The sequence below is a fragment of the Ambystoma mexicanum genome, chromosome 5p, assembly GCF_040938575.1.
Source record: "Ambystoma mexicanum isolate Mex_15411 chromosome 5p, UKY_AmexF1_1, whole genome shotgun sequence".
NCBI lineage: Eukaryota > Metazoa > Chordata > Amphibia > Caudata > Ambystomatidae > Ambystoma > Ambystoma mexicanum.
This window is the reverse complement of record NC_090930.1, coordinates 534,435,712-534,461,568: the sequence shown is the minus strand read 5'-3', so window position 1 is coordinate 534,461,568 and position 25,857 is coordinate 534,435,712. Positions and strand designations below refer to the sequence as shown.

The 25,857-nt window shown below is 43.8% G+C and overlaps 1 protein-coding gene across 15 annotated transcripts in view; it reads right to left on the bottom strand.

The window, feature by feature from the left end:
• Positions 1-25,857, bottom strand: part of DACH2 (dachshund family transcription factor 2) — a 1,006,899-nt gene that overhangs the window by 72,547 nt on the left and 908,495 nt on the right. For all 15 annotated transcript variants that reach the window (XM_069612949.1, XM_069612948.1, XM_069612947.1 and 12 more), the window contains 3 exons: positions 21,633-21,778; positions 20,022-20,169; positions 2,262-2,405 (listed from right to left, as the gene is read on the bottom strand). In XM_069612949.1, coding sequence (XP_069469050.1) covers positions 2,262-2,405; positions 20,022-20,169; positions 21,633-21,778 — 438 coding nt within the window. The remainder of the gene's footprint in view (positions 1-2,261; positions 2,406-20,021; positions 20,170-21,632; positions 21,779-25,857) is intronic.

The window sequence follows — 25,857 nt, the reverse complement described above, 5'->3', positions numbered from 1 at the left end:
AAATGGCAATTCATGTCTTTTGTGACGGACTGTTTGAGTAGTACCCAAGGGGGTAGGCTTTTGATCAAATGTGATGCAAATTGTGAATTTTAAAGAATATTTATTCAGTAACACTGGTCCTAACTACTAGCTAAATGCTGAAGTAACTTAAAAAGTGGGCCACTTTGACAAAAAAAACTGGCCCACACTAGCATTTTGCATGCTTTGTTTGGGCATTGCCCTATTGCCCTATAGGCCAGTCCGAGCCTGGTCACCACTCTCCTACCTGGAACAAGAAAAGTCTGACTGTTACTAAAGGTGCCAAATCCTAATATAAAACCAGGAGGTTTGTAGATGTGCAGTTATTGCCTCCCGGCTCTGGGATGCCCTCTCTTCACAGGTCGGTGACGTAAATAAAGGATGTCCTTTCCGTAGAGCATCACAGACATGGTGTTATTACAGGCATGTTGTTGTTGTGCTAGAACACGTTTGAGCATTGTTGGATCTTTCGCATCATTTTTAAATGGTCCTTTGTACTTTGCCCTGCACCTAGACCCTGCTAGGTCTGCTTTGTTGCCTGTTATAAGTGAAAATTAACAACCAATCTATGAGGCATGTCAGTATCCCCACAAGAGGCCAGCCACTAGACCCCTAAAAAGAAACCAACGTGCCTTCACTATAACTGCACATTCTTCAGCTCAGTGGGCCTCATTATGACTCCGGCAGTAGCCGTGCTGGTAAAAACAGCACGGCTGCCGCCAGAGTCATTTTTTTTCCAGCACCCGGCAATGGGGATTTACTGGGGTATTACAGCCCCGGTGGTTCCGGTAATTCCCCATTTGCCGGCGCCGGAAAAAATGACTCCCCATTCCCATTCAAGTCCCTTTGGACTCAATTGGAATGGGGAGGACGGTAGCACCGGCACCATTCATGATGAAGCCGGTGCTACCGTCAAGGTCTGCGAGCAGGTGTCGTTCCGCCCGCCAGGTCAGACCGGGGGGGGCGGAAAGGCACCCGCTCTCAGAACTCGGAGTATGCCGGTCTGGTAACAACGGTACCGGTAGATTACCAGCACCGTTGTTACCAGACCAGCATACTTATAATGAGGCCCAGTGACACCTTCCCTTAAACTGCTCGCGGCTCTCTGCTCAACGCGCTCTCTCCCTCTCTCTCGCTCTCTCTCTCGCTCTCTCTCTCTCTCTGCTAAATACATAAATCAAGTGACTAAGAATCTCTTTTAAAAGCTTGACTGCTCTTGGCTCTTCGCTCAATGCCTCTCTCTTTCTCTCTATCCATCTATATCTGTGATATACTTAAATCACGTGACTAACCATCTCTTAAAAGCTTGACTGCTCACTCAGTTCTCTCTGAAGTGGCCAGTAATTACTAGTGACATAAGAAACTTAAAAACCAGGCCGTTCTGTTCATCGTCCCCACAGCTTAAGTCTGACCATACATTGGTTAGGCACGGTACTTTCAGCAGGCACGTGCACACAGCCATGCACCTGCTGGGCTGGCATGTGGCGTAGTTCGCATTGTGAGTCAGTGATACTGGCAGCTATGTAGCTGGGCTGAAATCCTCCTGGCGTGTGGCACCCATTGTTCTCTGGCATGCCTGCAGTCTATAATGAGTAGCCAGACACATTAGGGCCCTTGTAGATGCAGTGCCGTCTGCCTCACTGCCTACTGTGTGCATGTTACCTATGCTAGCGGGTCTATAAGGAGCATTGCTGTTGAACGGGCCTACTCAGCTTCCTGAGCCCAGCGCCTCAATTCAGGATAGAGATGCCAACTGACCGATTCCACTAACAATTTCCCCCTCTGCATATACCTCTCAAACACCAAACACAACCACAAACCTACAGCACAACAAACCGCACAAACTTCACTACATTGCAACAACAAAACAAAAACACACAGACTCGCACAACAGTACATGACTACCGGCCGCAAACACCCCAGGCCCAGCCAATGGACCCACTGGGCTGAGGCCGCCAACAGCACATCACTGCTCTCTTGCACATTTCCAGCTTCCTCCCACTAACTCACCCTCCCTTCCTATTTCAGAGCCCCCAGAGGGCCAGGGGACCACTCCGGTGGTGATAGTGCACGGTACAAATGTCCTTTAACATTAACATTAACACCACCAACATAAGCTACCATGCCCATTCCAAGCCAATCCTTCCCCTTACAAAGTAGGTTACGCTGAGTGTTGCATACTGTGCTTCACGCCAACGCCATGGGTGTTACAGCGCAGCTGATGAATTCATATGCAGTCTCACCATTCAGCATCCTGAGCCCGTCCCCCGATGTCGCCTGTTTCAGCGCCTGTTCGACTTGCTCTCGCCTTTTGGATTCGAACTCCAGAGCTTCCTGCAGCTTCCTCTTTGCTTTCTTCTCTTTCTTCAAGCGTTTCTGGATCGTGGCTGAAAAACAAATTGATCCCATGAGTAAAGGTCTGAGGTTGTTCAAATCTGAGAGGATGTACAGAAAAGCCAGGTGCTGCCTGCCCCGCTGAAGAAGCCAGATATACAGCCCGGAACCGATTAAGCTGAATGCCACTCCCATGGACTCCCATCGGTTCAAACATCACATCATTGTAGATACTTCTAGAGTGTACCGACGCAAAAAGCAACAACACTTCCTATTCAAACAGCTACAGTGACATTACAAACCATTTTTCAATGGGATGAGATTCGACATTAGAAGATATGTTCTTTTTTTTAATGCAAAGAAGTTTTCTCATTTTGGTTACATACAACTTTTTACGGGGGAAACTCACCAACTTCTTTTGTAATTGGTTATTTATAATGCACTTAATACCCAGAGGTTTCTAAGCACAGACCCGGGGATCGCACCTGTGTTGCTCTGCATTGTCTTTATGCCCCTGAGTTATCCTCCCGAGACAAACTCCCGCCTCCCTCCTTTTCCTACAGGGCCATTTTCTTTGTTTGGCAACAATTAACCCCTTAATTTTGGTTCAGTATCATTACAAACAAGAATGAACGTGGTATCTCTGCTGCCCTTCCTAATCCTTCCCTGTCTCCAGAGCTCCTTCTTTGACCGATGCAGACTTGCTTCCTTTCACTTTGGTTTACTTGATGACCCCAAACTTCTAGGCGCCTTGAGAAGCAGTGCCAGAGTGTACTCAGAAAGGGGTGACAGAGTCTGAAAGTTTTTTTAACAGATGAAATGGTATGATCATATATACTGATCTTATTGTTTATTCCTTGCCTATGTCATTTATTTTGATATATAATCACGTATTAGCTCTATTATCTATTGCCGCCCTCTGTTCATCGTGCTTCCCTTGGAATTTGCTTACTTTTTCCCAGTCACTTCGTTATGCCAGTGATTTATCTCCATAACCAATTGTCTTACAGGAAAATTGCTTAGTTCGCCGTAATGTTACTTATTTCCATTTCATCATGACAAAAGTGCCACAATAACAGAATATGAATTTACCATGTGTGGAAACCTGGAGAACCTCTGGTTGGTTACGGAAATCAGCAGAATGCATATTTTATTTTTAATAGCAATCACTTTTATGATAGTCACCGTAATGTAACCTGGTATTTAATGGTATTGCAAATTCAAGCACAGAGCACACATGTCCGATCTCTCGCAATTACACGTCTAGAATGACATTCAGAGAAAATGATGGCATCATGAACCATAGAACCGAAGGTCGAGTGTTGTTTTTGTATTCCATCAAAACCTTAAAACATCCTTATCTAATTCACAAGACACTAGCTGCTTTCTTTTGTAGCTCACTGTTAGAATTAGTGCAGAAGATTTGGATTTTTCTCTAATAGGGGCAAATCCCTTTTGGAGGGCATTGTGTTGTCTACTGCATTATAAAGTCTTTGTCAGCCTGCATTCCATAGTACATACAAAGGTCTACATATAATAAATTTCCGTTGAAATGAGTAAGCAGGTGGAGGTGGAGTAAATATGCATTCCTATACATGTTGAGTACTGTTTTAAAGGAATGTGCCCTCTGCATGCTGGGAATGTGCAATCGTGTCTCTCTTGAAAGCCCATGTACCAAAGGAAACCCAATGCATACACAGTTCACACTCTTTGCTTTACCTTTGGCATGGAGTGTTCAAGGACCAAGGGGGACTGGTTGAACTGAATGGGGTGCTTTGTTAATTCATGGGATTGCCATGCAGAAAGAACAATGAGGAAATTGACTAGTAAGGAGAAAATCGAACGGATGGACCGACCTCTCAGGCTGCAGTTTCATTTGGTGATATGTTATGTGAATTATTGGCAGGCGCTTTTAAGCTTAGTAGGAGATGTCCATTGCCTTGCACATAACACGATTCTGCTCCCACTGCCCTGCTTTCCATTTTTGCGGTGGGGGGGGGGTGAAAAAGCTCCCCCCCCTACTAAAACCATTAAACTTGGTTGTGGAAACCATTGCTTGATCTAGAGAAGAGTGGGTAAAGCAGATAGCCAGTGGTGGCTCTGCTACCGCCTATTCCTCAGGATGCTTCCAGGAGCCCCCTACTGACCACCTCCCCGGCCCAGGTGAATAAGCCCACCTGGAGCCTCATGTGGCTGCCTGGGTGGGGGGAATCTTTATTTCATTTGGGCCAAGGAGATGGGGCAGGTGAGGGCAGACCCGCCTCAACGAGCACCGCAGGCAGTTCTGCAACCAGGGCCATTGGAAAAGAAGCCGGAGGCCCCGATGAGACAAAGTGAAATGATTTCAGGCACCTGATGAGGTATTGTGATGGTGTCAGTACTATACCGGGTAAAATCTGGTTGAGACAGGTGATAAGAAGGGACACTACCATTTCATCTCATGCAAACAGACAACACACTTCCAATCAAAATGGCAGTCACTTCACTTTTGATAAAGTTTCACTGTCACAGTAAGACATTGCTGCATTTTCAGTTGCCTATGTGATTCCCCATATCTTAATTGATTTCTACAGTTGGTGATTTTTTAAGCATCATATTGACACACCTAGGGTTTTATGGCCTACGGCACAAGCTGAAGTGACATTGGGCTCAATAGGTTCTGCTATGCAAATAACACATTGCTCGCTTTTAGTTATAGAACATTTCAACCCATCATGTCCCCTTTGCAAAACCCGAAATACTATGGCAAGTGTCAGATACATTCTACTTTAGAAATGTTTAACTGCATAGTGATCTTAAAATCAGAATCAAATCTAGTTGACGTATTAGTATTTATTACATTGGTTTTTGAACACAGAGTCGGAGTACATGAATAGATAAAAAGATATGTACAAGCAAAAGTGGAAAGAAATATAGCAACCTATATTACACAACTGGTATAATACAAAGATTCATAAAGGATTCTGAAATTCTTCCAGTGAAAACGAAATGCTATTTATTGAAGTACTTTATTATGAATAATGATGTTTAACTCTTTGTGAATGCTTGTGTGTGAATGCATGGCTTATTTGGATGGGTTTCCTAACAGGAACTGAAGTTGTATATACAGAACATTGTCTGTTTGACATTTCTGCCCGGACTCACCTTAAATAAAGAAGACCGAGCCCGGGCCATGCATGGGCACTCAAACAGAGTAGTATGCCGCTCACTCACCATGTGCAAGCACAGGACAATATGTCCACCCATTGAACCAAGGCTGGTGAAAAAAGGGGTCATTGAATCAGTTATAGGGTTCCTGCTCTCACTTCAATAGCGACCTGGCATCAACATTGAACATGTTTTCTCATGTTAAGCTGTCTCTCAAAGCCCACACAGTTCATTAAATGTGCACCTCCTCAGTTCTGCTGTCTCTTATGTGTTGGTGCTTGACATATCTTTAGGTTCAGCTCCCTAGCTGAGGGGTGCAATTGTGAGATTCTGATTAGTCGGTCACTACCCACCTCTTTGGAAGTTTTTGCGTCACATGCTGGTGTTCCTGACCACAAAGGCCTGGGTTGAGGTGTTGTCTGATGCAGCCTGAGTGTGTACAGTCTGACTATTGGGGAATTCAACTCATTCACAGGAAGTGTCCTCTCCCACAGGATCAGTAGAGGCCATGGTGGTCATGGCAACTGGTCAAACTCAACCTGATGAAAGAGGAGCCATGTTGGAGAGTATGCCACTTGAGAAAGGAAAGAGATACAACAACAATAGGTATGTTCTTCAAGAACCCCAGTGTTTAGAACAGTGCATTGAAAAAGTAGCACTAACTCACATGTAATGGGCTGTAGGGAATGTGGTGAGGTTAATAGGTGAACAGCATCTGCATTGGGACACTGCTCTTCATTGTGCTATATCTCGTGATATACAGTCATAGTTATGGTTGGAATATGAAGAGGTCATGATAAGAAATGGCTGCGACACCAGAGGCTTTTCAGACCCGAGGGGCACTGAGGAGGACAGATGAGAAGCATTTTAACCTCAGTGTTATAATAAACATGAACAGCATCACTAGAAAGAACATTACTTTTTGGTTACTTAAGATATTATGTACAGCTCTAAGGCATTGAACTGTTGGGAACATGTTGGTAAAACAGGCACACAAGCAGAAGCACTAGTGACAGAGGCAATGCTGGCCTAGCAGCAGCTCCACTAGGGGTTACAAGGAAAAGTACATTGATATTGGACATATATGAATGGAGAAGGACAAAGATAAAGGACACAAGAATAAATGAGCTGATCCAATACAAAGTGAAGTTGCGGACCAGAATTATCCAACGGACATAATCAATGTACAGTAATTAAATAAATACCAGGGAATCTCCAAACGAGAAAAGAGTGTCAAACGAGCAAGAACAAGAGACAATGCAATTGTGTACGTACCAATTGATAAAGTCAAATATATAACTCAAGACATTCCAGAACCTCCTACTATGCAAGAATGGATTGCTTGACAGAACCAGTCCTCATAGGCTGGACATGACGGACCTGGATGTATCAGTTAATTACCACTGTGATAGCGGAATAAAACAGCAATTTAGCCATGGTTGAATAGGGGCAAACATACAATATTCTACTGTTTTGCTTATAAACAATGAGGGGTAGCTGACTGGTATAGAAGAATCAATAAAAGGGAACACTGTGCTCCAACCATAAAGCTCAATATAAGGGATTTGCAACATATATTTGCTGCTATTTTACTAAAGATAAGACCAAAGAACAGCTGAGATCTGATAACACCAATTGCAGGTGACAAAGATAGGCCTCTGGAGAGAGGGTATGATCTTCTGGAAGACGGCAATGTACAGGCAAAAAGATCCTACCTGGGGCAACAATAGACCTGCTACTGAATGTGCAATTCTGGTGAATGCATGGGGAGGAGAAGGAAGAACTCAACTTAGGCACACAGGAGGATAGCTCAGCGGCAACGCGCTCGCCTTGGAAGCAAGACGACACGGAGCAACACAGGTTTGGCCCCCGGTCCGCGCTTAGAATCCTCTGGATATTAAGCGCATTATAAATAACCTATCATATCATATCAGAAAGCTATAATGAGCTTGAGATTCATTCTCATTGCACAAATCAGCTCACAAAAAAGGTAATGAACATTACAATACTAGTGCTACAAGAAAGAAAAAGGAATAACAAAGGAGTGGCTAGATATTTTTCATCAGGCCATTTTAATTCTTCTGAATTGAGGATTATGCTACTGGAAAGACTTACAAGAAAGACCAAAGAAGGATTTGCAAAAGCAGATAAAAAACAAAGATACTTAAAATTTATATAGAAAATAATTAAGGAGATGCATTAAATAACTAGTAATTTCCAACTGTAAACAAGAGGACAATTAAAGATATCTACAGCCGTGTATCGTAAATCTGGAAACTATTTCATGACAACTTGCACATCTATGGAGATGCAATAGTAAATGGAGACAATAGCAGGATGAAATTATTTGTCAGAGATTTGTTTTAGCTAGAAACCCAATTAGCACCAGAAAGCCAATATGACTTAGACATGATTCTAGCAATTGGCAAATCGATTACCAAAGAAAAGGAACCACAAGACAGGCAAATTAGGGATACTTGTATAGATTTGACATGCTTGAAATCATATCAGGAAGAGGACCCGTGGAGGCCAAACAGGTATGTGCCACCAATGAAACTGTGCATACCACACGTCAGTAATTTCCAGTTGGGAAGTAATCGCCAGGCTCGCACGGTATGCAATGGGTGTCAGAGCCGTCTTTGGTGAGTGACAGTAGATTTTAAACTAATACTGTGATGAAGAAGATGCCTGCAAATACAAAGATCACTTGCTAGAAGCTGAATGCGCTGTCCAGTTCTCAAAGGCCAGTGATTGGCCCTAAGCAGTACATCAGACCGACACAGGAATTAAAAGTCAGTTGAAGCTGAAACCGAACTGCAGGAGAGACGTGAGAGGTAGAGAGACATCCCCCAAAGAGGAATAGTGGGAGCCGTGCACGGAAGTAGGTGATTCGACATGGAGAACCTGGTGAAGCGCGGAGGAGTCATTATGCACCGCTGGAGGGAAGCTTCAGTCTACCGAGCCATTGCACCAGCGCTGGATGCCCAAAACACTACCGGAGAGAAGGAAGCAAATATGTATGTGGGTTGTACGGAAGCTGCGAGAGGTCCGGAGAAGCAACGGGGTGAGCGCAGGAACCAAATAGAGAGGGTCTGGGACCCTGAAACGAATGAGAGTAGACGGTTGTATACTTGCCAGGTGAGCGAACCAAGCAGATTCAATGCAATGGTGCAAGTCTGGGACCCGCACTCAAAGAGAGGGCCTGGGACCCTGAAGTGAATAAGAGACAGTTGTATACTTGGCAGGAGAGTGAACCAAGGGAATACAATGCAACAGTGCAAGTCTGGGACCGCACCCACATGAGAAGCTAAAGTTTAAAGCAAAGAGGGTCTAGGATCCTGTAAGAGCAAAAGAGATAGCCCAAGAAAGAACACTTGCTTGGCAGTGGAATGAACCAAGTCACAATGTGTTGCGAGTCTGGGACCTGCACCCGCATGAGAGAGTGAAAATAAGAGGATAAAGATCCTGGTCGCCAATGAAAGTAGTCCTATGCTTGGTAGCATACCAAGCTGATAGGTCATAAGAACTGTAAAGTTGAGAAGCAGTTGCTCGTGAGTTATCCAACATCATGGGATAAGAAGAAGTCTAGGGGAAAGGAGCACAACTGTAACTCTGAAGCCTTATATTTTGGAACATTAGTTTTGCATCACTTTATTACCAGCAAAACTGGAAACTTTTCTGTTGATTGAAACACCAAGAACACTGTTTATTTTGAGAAAGGATCACCCCAGCACAGTTATGTTAGATTATAAGTGTTAGGGACACAGGTAGGTTTTGGGACACAACAGTGACAGACATTACAGTTTTGGACTTCCTGACAATTTCACTAGTTTCCCTTGAGGCAGAGAAACTCCTCTTACCATTCGGGATAGGGAAGCCATTTTACACCCTGTTCTTATTTAATACACGTCTGTATCCAAAAACATGCCCCCATTGTGTCCGAGAGTCACTTCTGCACCCTTACAGTATTAAATAGCGAGTATGCAATATCCTCTTCATACTCTAAAGTTGTGTTGCTGATAATAAATCAGCATTGCTGCTCACCTCAGTGACAATGTTCTTTTGTCCAGCGACAAAGTCTCTAATCTTTGCCTGTTCTGATTTCACCCGATGTTCTTTATCACTTTCGGCTGACAGAGGCCCAATGAAGTTCTCCCCCTATACAAGAGTGAACCACCTTCAGATTCCACCTGCACCTTTTCAACCTCCTTATCCATCACAAAACATTTCTTAAATGGTACAGGGTTATGTACAATACTTCCATTTGTCCTGCTTCGCACAATGGCACTCACTTTCTCCTCCCTCTGCCGAGATTAAAGGTGCAGGCAGCAAAGGCAGACAGCAAAATCACTCCACAGCAGAGCTTCCCTGCGACAACTCTGCTTAACACTTTCTGATTGCCTCTCAGCGATACACCACTGAATGGTGCTTCAATAGCTCATGGTTAACTCCTCAAAGTCTAGGTCATCTGCTTCCTACCCTCCAATGTCTCCCTCTCCTTCTCTCATTTCCCCCGGCTTTGCTCGCACCTTCCCTCAGGAATGCAATAATGGGGTGTGTCTGATAGCAATTTCAATATCCACAAAATGAGTACTGCTACCTTTACGTCTGTCAAGAATAACCTTATCAATATCAGGAAATGTCCCCCTGTCCTCTCCTACCCTTCTGCCAAAACCCTAACGCAGATCATTTCTAAAGGGGCTTACACATGCATGCATTTAAAGACAGGCTGAATCTGGTCAAATTTGTGTTACCATAGAGAAGTGCCAATTTATGCAGGGCTAGCATCTATGTAATAATGGGTTAATGCAGTCAGACTTCTTGTCCACTTGACTACTTCCCTAGGCTTCTCTTTGCCCCCACTAGTCAAGTCAAGTTTAAGTTTATTCGGAACAAAAATCCATCAAACATTATACAGAATTATGAACGTGACATATACAGTTAACACATCAATTGAATTAATACAACATAAAAATAAAATCAGCATAATTGATCACACATGTTGTTCCCAGATAATAACCGCTTTCGCTGTTTGAGCTCATTTTCGATGTAGAAATAAACACATTGCACAACGGACAAATCCTGAACTGATAAAAGAAACCCAAAAGCCATTTGTGCTTGTCTTACTCCATTGGCCCTTAGCCAGGGTAAAAGGAACGTCTTCCTAAAAGTCTTAAAAACCGGGAAAAAAAGGATAAAATATGTTGTAAATCGTTTGCCTCGCTCCTTAGGTATAGGCATTTCTTATTTTCCATACTATTACCTCCAATGTAATTTGGGAATACAATTTGTGTTCTAAAGCAAACCAATGTACATAGCCCGTTGTATTTGAAGTACCAATTACATTTGTGTGGTAAAATTGAACACTTTGTTTTTTCCCTTCATTTTTCCACCTGGCCTTCAAGAATTCACTCACCACCTGCTTTATTTCAAAGTTAGTAGTGTCCAATTAATTACTGAATAAGCATCTATGACCAAGGGAATGCAGAACAGATTTAATGTAATTTAACCAGGGAGATCAACTACATCAACTATGTCCCGGGAGGATAGCTCAGTGGCAGCGACACGAAGCAATAACAGGTTCGATCCCCGGGTCCGTGCTTAGAAACCTCTGGGTGTTTAAGCGCGTTATAAATACGTAACTAAGACAAAAAAAAAAACACAATTACGCAACTAAGAAAAACAAACAATTCCTGTAACAGCGCCTCGATGCCTGCGGGCTGTGTGAGCGCTTTATAAATGTAAAATAAATACATTTAAAAAAAACATAATTGCCAACAATACGTCTTCCACCATGCTTTTTGTGAGTAGGAGGTGAGGATTCCCCCACAAACAAAGCCAATAAATGAGCAGTTGTAAAGTTATGACGTCTTCAATGTGGATCATCCCACATTCCTCATGCAGCAAGTACCCCGGAAAGCCCCAATGAACGCCCATGATTTTCCTCAAGAACTTATTTTATGTGGTCTGAACTACTTTATTTTGATCATACGCCCATACAGCAGCTCCATATTTTAGCAATGATGCCGATTTAGCTAAATAGGTATTCCGGGTGTGATCCAGAGGCAGGCCACCTAAGTTCCTGCCATTCCTCAGGATAGAGCCATTGATTTGGGAGGCCTTTACTATTTGCTGCTCTATGTGTTGAGGCCACCTTAAGTCATGGGATATTGTTACACCTGTATAGCAAAAACTGTTTACCCATTCTAGTCTTTCCTCATTTATAACTATTGCATTCCCCAGTTGTTTACTGGTACCAATTCACATCATTTTTGACTTTGCGGTATTGACCTTCAAATCTTGTTGTTCCATATAATCTTTAAAACCGTTTACTAATGTTTGTGATGCATGTTTTGTTTTGGCCATCAAAACTGCATCATCAGCGTATAAAATTATGTACATCTTTTGGCCAGCCATTTTAGGAACATCACTTGTCAGAGCAGCTAGGGTGCTTGGTAGGGAATTAATGTAAAGGTTAAAGAGCAGCAATGCTATAATGCACCCCTGCCTTACCCCTTGCAAAATCCAAAAATCTTGAGTATTTCGACCTTGTTTTCCCATCCTTAATCTAGCCAATAAATTGGAGTATAGTTTGCATAACAACTGTAGTATCGCACCTGGCATGGCCAGCTCATTTAGGACTCCCCATAGCTTCCCATGATTGATGCAGTCGAATGCAGTGGAGAGATCCAAGAAACCCAAATATACATTAGTTTAATAACCACACACATATTAAACTTAGATTTAACAATTGATTTGTGGTACTCATGTCTTTTCAAAAATCATACTGATACTGATCATGACTTTCAATGACTTTCAACGTAATACCTATCGAAACCATTTGGCAGAAGTATCAATTAGGGAAATTTGAAGGTAAGAAATGGGATCAGATCGATCTCCCTTTTTTAAAATGGGTACTATGATTGCCTCTTTCCATGATGCCGGTACAATATTTAAACATAAGATCACATTATATATGTGGCAGCCGATGTCATGCATTCCCATTGCATGTATAAAGCCTTCATAGTGGAAGCTTTGCCAAGGCATATTTTGAGATTAGCAATAGTTGCATATATAACATTTGCTGTTACCATATCCTGATCTACATGTTCCCAGCGCATATTTTTACATGTGGCCAGATGAGACCCCCATCTATGCCTACCAGTGGGGTTCCTCATCTAAGCCTACTGTAAGCACAAGGGGATCATGCTTGCTTCATAACATTTTGATTATTTCAAAGGTTTACCGATTGTCGAGTGATGTATCGAGTTTGTGAAGGTGTATTTGCCTTTGTTATCAAGTTCAAATCTACCATTTTTTGCTCTCAGCGCCAATTCAATAAGAACATCCATGAAAGTTCTACCTCTTTTGTCAGTGCTAGGTTCTATCATAAGTGGAGGGTTAATACCCAAAAGCTGTGCCCTCTTCAGCTATATCATCTTTAATAACATCGTAAGCTCTGACTTTTCAATTAAAATCACCACGTACCATCATGTTAATTTTGCCAAAAGGGCCGGTGCGATCTTTTATGCCGTGCATTAAGTTCACCAACTCCAAAAGGTAGCTGTCATTGTCCATGGTGGAGGGTGAATTATAAAAATTCATAGTACGCCACAGAACACCGTTCGTTAGGTTTATGTTGTGTGCTTTTGATGTTCAAACCGTTTGACATATATGTTGCAAGACCACCACAATTTTGACCCCTCTTAACTGGGGATGCACTTGTGTGGGAGACCCAAAAAACCTCCATATCATTCTTATCTATGGCCCAGGTTTCTTGGAGTAGCTGAATGTCTGTGTGTTTCAGAAACAGTGTGAAATCCAAATCACCCAGTCTGGCTTCGAGTCCCGCAGCATTCCATGAGACAATCTTAATGTAATGGTTATAATCTTTATGATTAACATTTTGTATGTTAGAGCCTAGGCATGTTGACGTGAGCTATACAATTGTAGACTGGATCTTTAGCCCTGCTTGATACTACCAGCCTAGAAGGTTGAGCCAACACATTCTCCAGTGCTGTTTGAGTCAAATCCATCATATTCACTTGCCGTTTAGGGTTGTTGACATTAGATAGCCCCCCAAGGATGTTTCTGTTGTATCATAATATATTGGAAAATGACATATTGTGTGATATTTATCCTGATACACTACTATGCCTTTAAGTGCCAACACATCTGCACAATTCAATAACGCTGCCCTTAAATAATGATTGACTGTCCCAAATCTGACATTACACCCTCCACAGTACATGCCCCCACTAACTCCTGCCCCCTTCTTAACAAAATGCTCAACTTCTCCACATGCACACTTCATAGTTTCCCCTGCTCTTCCCACCCTTCTAAAATCTCAGGCATGCCAGAGTAACTTTTATGAGAAACTGGCCCCTTTTCACATTCCTATTGCTTGTCTTCAAATGCGCTCATGGGCTTGTCCACCTTATCTGGCTGACACTACCTACCACTACTCTGCTCCATGCAACATCTCTATGTTCCACAACCACTCAGTACATCCTCTTGAATTGGTTACTTCTAACCCCCCCAGCACTTGAACATAATTACTCAATGTCAAAAACACCCCAACCATCTACACCTTAATCTACACTGAAGCATCATCTTTTGAGACTTGAAGGATGTTTCTCAGCTTACCGTCCCATCATTCCCTCTCGGTGGCCTCACACGTGACTCGGCCAAAGCTGATGTGATGCCAAGACCTGCAGGCTGGGAAAGCACAGCAGCCTCACGCTTAAGACCGAGTTCGCAACAAGTCGCAACATATCACCAACAATATACGCTGGGAATGGAGCGCTCTCATGGCAATAGCATACCCACACCATTTTTACTCACTGTCACATAGTCACACATTGTTGATACACATTATTCATGACCAGGTGTCTTGCGGGTTGGGAACGAAGTTTGTCCCAGGCTTGGGGGCCCACGGCCTGGCCAATCAGAACATTGGGGAGTAGGGGCAGGTGGCGGGAGTCACCAGACAATCACTTTGAGGGCTAATGTAACACTTCCAGAGTAACAATTTTTAGGGATCATCCAAGCACACCACCTGTCCCAGCGGCCTCCACTAATATAGTGCACTATATGTCCCCATACTGGACCTACCACTCAGGGAGCCAATCCTGTGTAGCATTAGGTTCGGGGACGGAACTCGCTGAGTGATGCAAATAGTAACATCATTTGCCTACAAAACTGGCCTGCGAGGCCAAATATTTGTGATTTGCCCATGTAGATGATCCCTGTGGTTTGTGCTAATAAACTGCAAAAACGCTTGCTCCTTGTGGGGACCTCGACTTCTTTGGGACAAGGGAAGGAGTTAGGGCCTTCCATGAACCGGAGATCTGCGGACCCCAGGTGCTGCTCTGCCGGCCCCGGAATTACCCTAACTCATTTCATGCAAAAGCAGGGCAAGCATAATTGTCTTCAAGGGCCCCAATGAAAGGACCCACAGGCATGCTGCAAGTCAAAAGCTGATCAGGAAATGCTAGCTTCTCCAACCAGGTGCCAACATTGGCAAGTTGGGATCTGGTTGCACAAGCTAACATTTCCTGATCTGAGCCATATTGAGCCAACATCGAACTATCATTGAGGTGCTGATGCAAACCGACTTCCCCATCACCTGTGCTTTGAACCATGCTTCACCGCATCCAGCTAACTAGAGAATCCAGTTGAGCAGTGAAGTGAAAGCAACTCGCTGCTGATCTCATAAGGTTGGGTCTGACCCGCTGCATCGACTATCAAGACCAAATCACCACTGAAAAACCACCAAGAAGACCAGCTCAACGCTGTCAAATTACTAGGCTATAGAATTAATTCGGGTTTTATGACTGGATTACCTCTGCTCTGTTGTTAGTGCTGAGTGGAGCATAATGCATAGAAGCCAGCACTCTCCTTAGCTGGGCAATAGTGATTCCATCACAGGCTTTTGTGTGTTAAGAGCACCCTCAAATGCCACAACAAACATCATGCTACGACTAAAGTACATCCGTGAAGTCCACACCACTATAAGTGTTAACAATCACTCAAGTAAATAATGCAAAGCAAGTCTGCATTTCAAACAAGAACAGTAGAGTGTAAAATGCAGTTCTGTCAAGACTGGAACACCCAGGACTCACTCTTTCAATTCATGGTGAGTAGAGGTAAAGAACATCTGCAAATGGGGAACACAAACAATATCCCATTTCAGAAAATCACAATGCCAGAAATACAGGCACAGCACGCGATCAAATGCAGAAGGAGGTGGCGCTCTGCACAAAGGGATTCAGGATCCAGCCCTGCAGGAGCGCACACACTCCAGGTGCCAGCTCGGTGTCCGGTCAAATGGTCGAACATAAATGGTCGAATGACCATTTGGTCGGAAAAAAAAAGGTCGAATTTTTTATTTATTTATTTATTCATATATTTTATTTAAGTTTTGGTTGCTTAAAAAATATTTTTAATAAAGAAAAAGGGGGGTTGGTGGGGGAACCCCCCCATAAAATAATAATAAAAAAAAACTAATTCGACCTTTTTTTTCCCGACCATTTTACTTCGATCAAATGGTAATTCGACCATTTGGTTTTCGACCAAATGACTGGTAACCGTGCAGCTCAGCAAAGGCAAGGATGGTGAGCCCTGGCATTGCACTGTTCACCATACATGTGTCTGGACTCTCTGTCACACTGCACCTTAACAAATCCAACTTTGCGAAGCAAACCAAGACGAGGAGTGGCTTTTTTCGTTTGTTTTTGGCATCGCGCCTTGAAACACTTGTGTATAGGCGCATTATAAATGCCATATCAGATCATATCATTTAACTCAGGATTGAAAAAAATGTAATCCAAAGTCGATACAAGAATTGTGCACGTTGTTGGACCTCGTAGTACTTTGTCATTCCAAATTGTTCAAATGCATTGTTGCAGGGCATAATTCATCTCTGTGAAGGTCACCTGGTTTCATGGGGATTATATGTGACACTGCTGGTCTGTAGAGTTACCCTATCCAGCCAATTCTCTGTACCTTTAGCCTAAAAACAGGCAGTGCTCATTTTCAATGTTGGTAGTTCTTCCGTCTGTTGATGGACTATCCCTTGTTGGCTCTTCGAAAGGTGTGATCGCCATTATGTGGGAAGGAATAGCGATGTGTACACTTAATGAAGACCATTAAAATAAAGTGCACAAGTTGAAAGGGAAAAAATGACGAAGGCGCCATACAGCAAAACAATGACGTGCATGCAAAGTTTTTGGCAATTGTCATGATCTTTTTTTTAGCTTTTTGCTGTCGCTAAGTGGGCTGTTGGGTTGTAGGTGTCGGTTTTATCATGGGATCAAAGAGCCTGTGACAGGCGTATTCATACCCTGCCTTGAACCGTCTTCCACATTTCTTAGTCTACTCCTTAACATGCTGAGGTTTTTACAGTCGGTTCCACCCTGTGTGTTTTATCTCATGGAGGACAGCTAATCTCTGCTAATGCTATGCACATTGTCATAAGCACGGAAACTCATATTAGTGCTTTTTAATGACATTTGCAGATTGAATCAGACACTTCCTCAAATTGTGAGAAGAGTATCTCTATTATCAGCTATTCTGGGAAGCCGTAAGAGCGGCACAGAGGCCTTTATTTCATTTTTATACCTCAACATGACAGCAGACCTTAGACTGCCAAAGTACAGCAAGATTCATTGGACCTTTGCGCGGTTGCGATCAAGAGGCGGGTTCTTCATGATGGTGCGGTGGAAGGATCTGAAGAAGGGGGCTGCAAAACGTCACACATGCTACCGCTGGCGCGTGACCGCGTGGAATGTGCGCATGCTGTCACTGCTGAGGAAAGGACGTATCCATTTGTGGGTAAACGGTTGGTCTCAGTCGGCACGCCAATCTTATTTTTTTATTAATTTCAGGGCGAGGTCAGGGCCTGGATGTCTGCTGCCCGGGCAAAGAGTTACCAGTGAAATTCAGTCTGGATGCTTCTCCCTCTATCTTCCTCTCTATGATATACACTCATTGTAGTCTTCCCAACCCTTTTGGGGCAGAGCTCCATTTTCTCTCAGTTAGTTTTGGGTTCCACAAATTCCACATGCACCACGGTCCACGCCTGCCACGGATCTTGGCATAGAGGTCATACCCGTTGGGCACACACCGAGCTATTTTCTGAAGCTCGAGCTCTCATGGGAATGTTGATCAAGTCCCCTTTGGTTCAGGTAATATGCCTGGTATATGCAGCAAGACATTCCTTCTAAAGACACTTTATTTGGCTAATGCTAGATTGCACTATGTTCATTCAATTTAGTTTGCCCTACCTGATCAGACAGCTGAAGTTGGTTCAAACTGCACATGGTAACCCGGAGAGCGTGAAATACAAGAACACTTGATCCAGATTGTGAGATTATTTCAATTCAAGCGCCTGGTTGGCAGAAAATCCTCTTTAGAATATGACATTGTTGGCCGATTGTTTGAAGGCATTTGTGGAGAAGCAAAAGTGGGAATTGACGTTAGGAGCTCAGGGCGGGATGAGCAATCAACCAGGTTCCTCAGAATGTGGGGTGAATCCAACCGATGCGCCTATGTGCAGAGCATGCTGCTGGCTGCTCTGTTTGGCCCCCGCACTCCGCACCATCCCTTCCTGTTATGTCTAAACGTACAATTTAAACCCAGGTATGTCTATAGCATGGTCCTTAGCAGCCATCTTGATTGTGCATTACTTTTGTAAAGAAGCTTTTTGTGAGAGGTGCTCAAAATCCTTCTTTCAAAGCAAAATAAATCTCGACAGCCGGACAGGCCACACTTGGTGGTAACGCCCCACCATCCTCATTAAAGGCTCTCACTTAGTTTAGGTCTATTAACTCACATGGGGGGGCATTACCACATGGTAAGGCCTACCATTTCAGGTATTTCTGCATCATTGGCGACCTCTTTATGTAGGTTCCTAGGTCTGAATGTGTATCAAGTGGTTATAGAGGTAGTGTATAGGCCTCGGTAAGGTCACTAAGGTGTAGTTCCAGTAGCATGCAAGCATTTCCGCTCAACAACAGTGATATTAAAAAGGAGAATCGAAAGGAGCGGCCGCAATGATCTACAGAGCAGACCTGCATTGATGCAGAAGGTCCCGAGTCATGCACACTGTCAAGTAGGAATGATGGAAGCCACATCAAGAGCTTGCACCCTAAAACAGTTATGCTTACCTGTAATCACATGTTCCCTGTGTTGTGTATGCTATGGCAAGTTCAGCATAACTTCTGATAACGTACCAAGGTTTTTGCAATCAATGCATTTCTTTTTTAGGGTGAGTTCTGAATGTCAATGTATGGTCCTTTCGCTTAAAACAGAATCAGAGGTTTCTACTGTTCTTTACTAAAGCAAGTACAGTTTTGGATGGTATGATAAGTACAATGAATCCCCAAGATGGGGGGCAATATGTCACATTGCATAATGGTTGAACAGAGCTCCCTTCTCTGGCAGTAGACCAAACTGGCTTCAACTGACCCAATCTTCAGGCCTCATCTATCATTCACATGCCCAGCTCTCCCTGAGATGCAAGAAAACAAGGCCAACTGAGCTATAGAAAAGAAAGTACAAGGTGTCACTCACTCATTCGCCTCCCATTCCCTCACCAGCAACATTATTGCATGTGTGTTACTTTCATCACATTGTCTTCGATAGACAGTTAGCTCGCGTGTGCATCACCAACAAATGATAGCTTTTGACTCTGCACAGGGTATCAATGTCACAATGAAGAGTCCGCTCTTTGCTTCAATGCGGCCATACAAGATGCCCCACCAGCAACTCAAAACTAGGAAGCACCTGAAAGGAGATCACAAGCAATGGCACATTCACACATTGTGCACAGAGTGACGTAACACACACATTTGTCAGGCAATTTCAGAACAAACCTAATCATCTCCAGGTGGAGAAATGTGTGTTTGCATACATCAAGGGTCTATAACCTCTGGATCTCCAGATGTTTTGAACTTCAACTCCCATCCACCATGCCAGCATAGTCAATGGCAAGGGATCATGGGGTTTGTATTCCAAAACATCTGAAGAGCCACAGCTTTCAGACCCCTGGCATACACAGATGGAGGCAAAATAGTTGTATGTGACCATAAAGAGCACACATTGCACAACAAAACAAAAAGGATGAGCACTAGAACTTGAATCAACTCAGGCAGCTCTTGACCTATGATTAATAGTTCACACGTTTTTCAACTGTAACCGGATGGGGTAAGCCTGCTGCAAGAACAAAGGAAGAGGAGGTGTAGCCCACACCTCGTAGAAAGACTGGTAGGGCTTGCACCAGGATGTCTTGCGCTGTTACCCTGAATAATAGTCAAAGCGATTGCAATAATTGATCAGTGAGTAACATTTAATGGCAAGATAAGTGGATCTGCTGACATGTGTTTCAAACCTCACAAGTCTTTCTGAAGGCCTAAATGGATCTTCAGCAGTATGCATGCTGCTGCTCGCCCTGCATATCACATCACACTGTGCTATGTTCTTCGATTCATCTGTTCACTGTTTTTGCGGCCCACACTCACCTCTGCTTTGCAGCTCTGCTGTGAGTTGTCTTTCCAGGGTTTCTCTCAATTCCCTCTCCCTACACAGCTCCATTTTTAACTCTTTCTTTTCCTGCTGTATCTGTTTGTCCTGGACTCTGGTGTTGTCCACTGCTACTTTGAGAAGGCCCTGGAAGAAAGATGCCCCGTGAAAATTACTGAAGAGCCATCAATTCCTTTTTTTACAAAAAGAGACAGGATAGTGATGGAGCAATGTGCCGTAGAAGACGAGGAAGGCACCATCGCCCTGGACAAGATGACACATGCCCATGTTCTGCTGCAGTACCTTATTGTTTGGTTTAAAAACAAGAACTCTTTTTGCAAAGATGGAAAGATTCTGGTAACACCATTGCCTCCCTCTGCCTCCTCCCCCTCGAAATTGCCATATATGCATCTCTCCACCTGGCAAACAAAGAGAAGGTTCTTCACAGCTCAAATGTGCTTGTTTTAAAACCACAACGCAATGATGGAACTGGGGAGTGTGGGGGGGGGGGACTAGATGACATTAGCCACAACATGTGGCCCCTTGGTACAGAGACTCTGAACCAATCCACTGCTTTTCTGTACAGACTTAGCTCTGTGACCAAAAATGCCTCATGGAATAATCAGTTGAAAGAATGTGTACAAAAGTGTGCTCCAGCTAGTGGATGGGAATGCAATCTTTGTCTCTGCAGATGTTTTGGACTGCATCTCCCATCAGACCTACCCAGCATAATCAATGGTGAGGGATTCTGACATTCGTAGTCCAAAACATCAGGAGAGCAGCAAGTTGCAGACGGCTGTACTAATGCAATGTTTCTGAGATGTGGTACCTAAATGGCACTATTGGTGCAACTGGCAGTGATTTGTTTCTAAAACGGATACAAAGCGTGGTTGTCCAAAACACATGACTGTCCCGCCCGTGTCTTTTTAAGTGCACTGCCCCTCTTTATTCATTAATTCATGAATTTTGTCATTTCTTATAGAGCCTTGACCCATAATTATGGTCCCAATGTGCTTTTGGTTGAATGCCCTCGGACGGACCGGAGTCCAAAAATGTCGGAACGCTCGGGGAGGTGCTATTACGTGTGTGTGCATTTCAGCCATTAAGTGTGTGCATTTCAGCCATTAAAGTTATGCAAGGTTGGCCAAGACCGTGGTAGTCATCCATGTCTAAGTGGAGTGTGTATGGGAGCAGCAGAGGAATACTATGGACTAAGGGGGTAATTGTTTGTCATTAAAAGTAGCTTTATTTTTATGGCAGAGGTGATGTGCAATATTGTTTGTGTTGTATGTGTGTGCAGGGTGTGTGCAGTGAAGCAATGCCTTCCACTAATATGCAAAAGTCTGGTGTGCAAGGGGAGAACTGGGTTAGCTGTACAAATAACAATGACTAATTCCTGGGTTCCATCTATCGAGTTAACTCAATAATGCTTCCACAACCACTAATTGGCTTTTTTTAGAAATCACCAAATGTGTTTGCTTCATGACTTGTTCTTATCTCGTGTAAATGGACGTTCCCGGTAAATGGGATGAGGCAGAGTCTTGCAGAGCAAAGAAGCGACAAGTCATGACAAAAACCTATGTGTAATGTGAACACCAAACAAATCTTACCTGGATATTGGTTAACAGCGTTTCGACTGACGAGAGTCCATCGGCAAACAGGAAAGGAGCGGGGAACCCGGGCGGCAAGGCCTGTCCAGACAGTTGCACTTTCTCTAAGCTTGGTTTCATGATGGGGATGGCGATCTGTATCTCCTCTGCAAAGACAGAGCACAAAGTGGCATCAGACACTAACTCGCCCACTCCTGGATCTGGAATCCCAGATGCAAACACAGGTGAAACAAGCATTGACAAAGCCAACAGTGTGGGCTCTTATTTAGGTATGAGATACTACCCGGTCTTAACATCGAAACAGCTGGAAAATTGAGTGATTACCTAGCATATGATGTCAGTACCTGGCAATTGCCTATCTCATATCTCAAGCCAGACCTGTTGGCTTTGTTGCTGCTGCTTGTTTTTAACAGGACTTCAGTGCATGGAGGAGATATAAATCAAGTGGCAGACATGTATATTACACCAGAAGCAATTTAAAGCTGCAATTAAGCCATTAACTCTCAGTAGTCGGCTTAGAAAAACACTGGGAGGTTAATGTTTGGTGCTAATGCTTGATAGAGAGTTCGAATGGGTACTAGGGGGATGGGTAGGTAGTGGGTGGGCATGGCCATAGGGATTAGCATGACCATAGGAAATCAATGGGTGGGTAAATAATCAAACAACACCCAAAAGCTATGTGCCCATCCTCACACGTCACCTCCCTTCCACCTCACCTCATAGTCCTAAGCAACAGTTTTGGCTTATGGGTGGCACATGGGCGCCACCTAATAACTCAAACTAACAAGAGCCATAAAAGAACTTTCCGCCACCAGAAACTACCTGTAAAAGCATCAGAAGAAGATGTTTGTATGTAGGATACTGCTGTGTGTGCCATCCAAGTTAGAGTGGCAATGGGGAGACACTTGCTTCTAAGTTTCCAGTTTAATTGTGAATATAAGTATGCAGGTGCATGTGTTGGGCTTTATGAAGCAGACACCTAGCTGTGCAACCGCAGGGAGCTGCACTACAAGGGAAACCGTAGTAGGGTGGCATAATATTACTACCATTAGAAGATTATAATATCAAGGCTACAATTGGAAAGATATGAACCGAGGCCTACAGAGGGCTACAAGCAGGGGTTAGAAAGGCAGCAAGCAGTTTGGGTCAACAAGGTTGCACAGTTGTGCTCAGGGCAAGGCTACATTTCTGTACATGTTCACTTTATTATTTATTTATTTTAATACGTTTACATGCTGCCAACCTATACCAAAACACAAGTGGCACACCGTACAACATGCATCATACTTACAAAAAAACTATAAACGTTTCTTAGCATAATACAAGATCATTACAAAATAGAAAAAAACATTAAAACATCCCCATAAATACACGCAAAATCTCTTTTCAGAAAACCCCCCAAACATATTTCAGATTTCCATAAACGGGGACCAGACCATTGGCCACAGGAAGGCCCTTTTCAAATGTTCAACATTCACAGAATTTGTTTAAAGGCAAAGCAGCAGCATGGCAGTGACCACAGGGACCATTCCATCAATCACTGCCGGGCATGGAAAAGGAAGCTTTTTAGATGTCTCCTAAAACCTAGAAGAGGTGGACTAAGGTTACTGGACACCAATTCTAGAGTATTGGAGCATAACAGCGATAACATGCTTTTGAGTTTTTCCCCACCTTGCTTTAGGAATTTCTATTGTCATAAAATAGGCATTAGGCGTAAGGTGAAAAATGCAAACCGCAGGGTATCTGCAGCTTTTCTGACAAATAAATAGGCCTTTCAAACTTAATGGCTGTAAAAATTAAGCTAGAGACTTTGAAATATGTGCCTCCATTGTTGAGAGACATTGAAGTGTTGACAAAATAGGGGCAACATGGTCAAACGTCCTCTTCTCTACTATAAGCGCCAGGGTATGCATCAGGGATGCCCTGTGCCACCTTATGTTACATATAGTAGGGTTCACTAGAAACTCGCCACTGTGGGTACCTAGAGTATTATCATCCTAAGAAGTTAAGGGGGGCACCAGAGTGGCATTTGCATCTCCCAGTGGGAAAGGGATTTGGAGTTTTAAAGAGCTCATGTGAGAACATGGAGGATGTAACACTATGGGGTGAAAAGCATAAGGGTGTATGCGTTGATGATTAAGCTGAGGTGTTCTGCTGTTACCTGGTTGTAGTGATCATGGTGACGCTGAGAGTCAGGCTGCCAAAGTATTTCATTAATAGGACATAATGGGCCTCATTATGAGACCGGCGGTAAAACCGGCACGGCTGCCGTGGAATCTTTTTTTCCAGCACCCGGGAATGGGCAATTTACCAGGGCATTACGGCCCCACCAGACCCGGTAATTGCCCGATAGGGCTCAATGGGAATGGGGAGGCCGGATGCACTGGCACCATTTGTAAATGATGCCGGTGCATATGACATGGTTGCTCGCGAAGGCCGGTCCGCCGGCCAGGTCAGAGCTGGCGGGCGTAAAGGCACCCGCGAGCAGAACTTGTAGTTTGACGGTCCGGTAACTATGGAATCGGCAAGCTTACCGGTACCGTAGTTACTGGACCAGCAAACTTATAATGAGGCCCAGTGCCTTGGTACAGCAACTTTAGTTTGGGGCTGGATGTGTGCTGCCCCGGCAAAGAGTTACCAGTGAAATTCAATCTGGATGCTTCTCCCTCTATCTTCCGCTCTATGATATACACTCATTGTAGTCTTCCCAACCCTTTTTGGGCAGAGCTCCATTTTCTTTCAGTTAGTTTTGGGTTGAACAAATTCCACATGCACCACGGTCCACGCCTGCTACGAATCTTGGCATAGAGGTCATACCCGTTGGGCACACACCGAGCTATTTTCTGAAGCTTGAGCTCTCATGGGAATGTTGATCAAGTCCCCTTTGGTTCAGGTAATATGCCTGGTATATACAGCAAGACATTCCTTCTAAAGACACTTTATTTGGCTAATGCTAGATTGCACTATGTTCATTCAATTTAGTTTGCCCTACCTGATCAGACAGCTGAAGTTGGTTCAAACTGCACATGGTAACCGGGAGAGAGGGAAATACAAGAACACTTGATCCAGTTTTTGAGATTATTTCAATTCAAGCGCCTGGTTGGTAGAAAATCCTCTTTAGAATATGACATTGTTGGCCGATTGTTTGAAGGCATTTGTGGAGAAGCAAAAATGTGAATGGACGTTAGCAGCCAGGGCGGGATGAGCAATCAATCAGGTTGCTCAGAATGTGGGGTGAATCCAACCGATGCGCCTATGTGCAGAGCATGCTGCTGGCTGCTCTGTTTGGCCCACGCACTCTGCACCATCCCTGCCCCTTATGTCTAAATGTACAATTTAAACCCAGGTATGTCTAGCATGGTCCTTAGCAGCCATCTTGATTGTGCATTACTTTTGTGAAGAAGCTTCTGGTGAGAGGTGCGCAAAATCCTTTGACAGCAAAATAAATCTCGGCAGCCGGACAGGCCACACTTGGTGGTAATGCCCCACCATCCTCATTAAAGGCTCTCACTTAGTTCAGGTCTATTAGCTCACGTGGGGGCCATTACCACATGGTAAGGCCTACCATTTCAGGTATTTCTGCATCATTGGCAACCTCCTTATGTAGGTTCCTAGGTCTGAATGCGCATCAAGTGGTTATAGAGGTAATGTACAGGCCTCGGGAAGGTGACTTAGGTGTAGTTCCAGTAGCATGCAAGCATTTCCGCTCAACAACAGTGAAATTTAAAATAGTTTTCCCCCCTAATGAATGTAACATAGTCACGATTCATGGAATATTTGCCCGGCTCAAAGTCAATTTGCACTGCTGAAAAGTGACTTTGCACTGCTGACAGAAACCCCGATTCTTGGAACCGTGCAAAGTGTATTTTTGCAGTGTAAAGTCCGGGTAAAGTAAGCGCATAGTCATTTTTGCAGTCCACGGCAACAATACGGTTTTCACGGTTCCATGAATCAGGTTTTGTGTCGGCAGTGCAAAGTCGCTTTTCAGCAGTGCTACTGGAACTGCACCTTAGTCACCTTCCCGAGGCCTTCTGGCTTACACATTCTGACTGCTGTGGGGCAAATACAATACACAAGGATAGCTTCAGCACAGCAGTTCAGTAAGCATTTGGTTGCAACACTTAGAAATGTACGCCTAGTTGGAGAGGTAACTAAGCATGAGATGTGCACGTGTTTATGAATTCACAGTGATATGCATTGCTTCTAATACTAGTACACGTGCAGA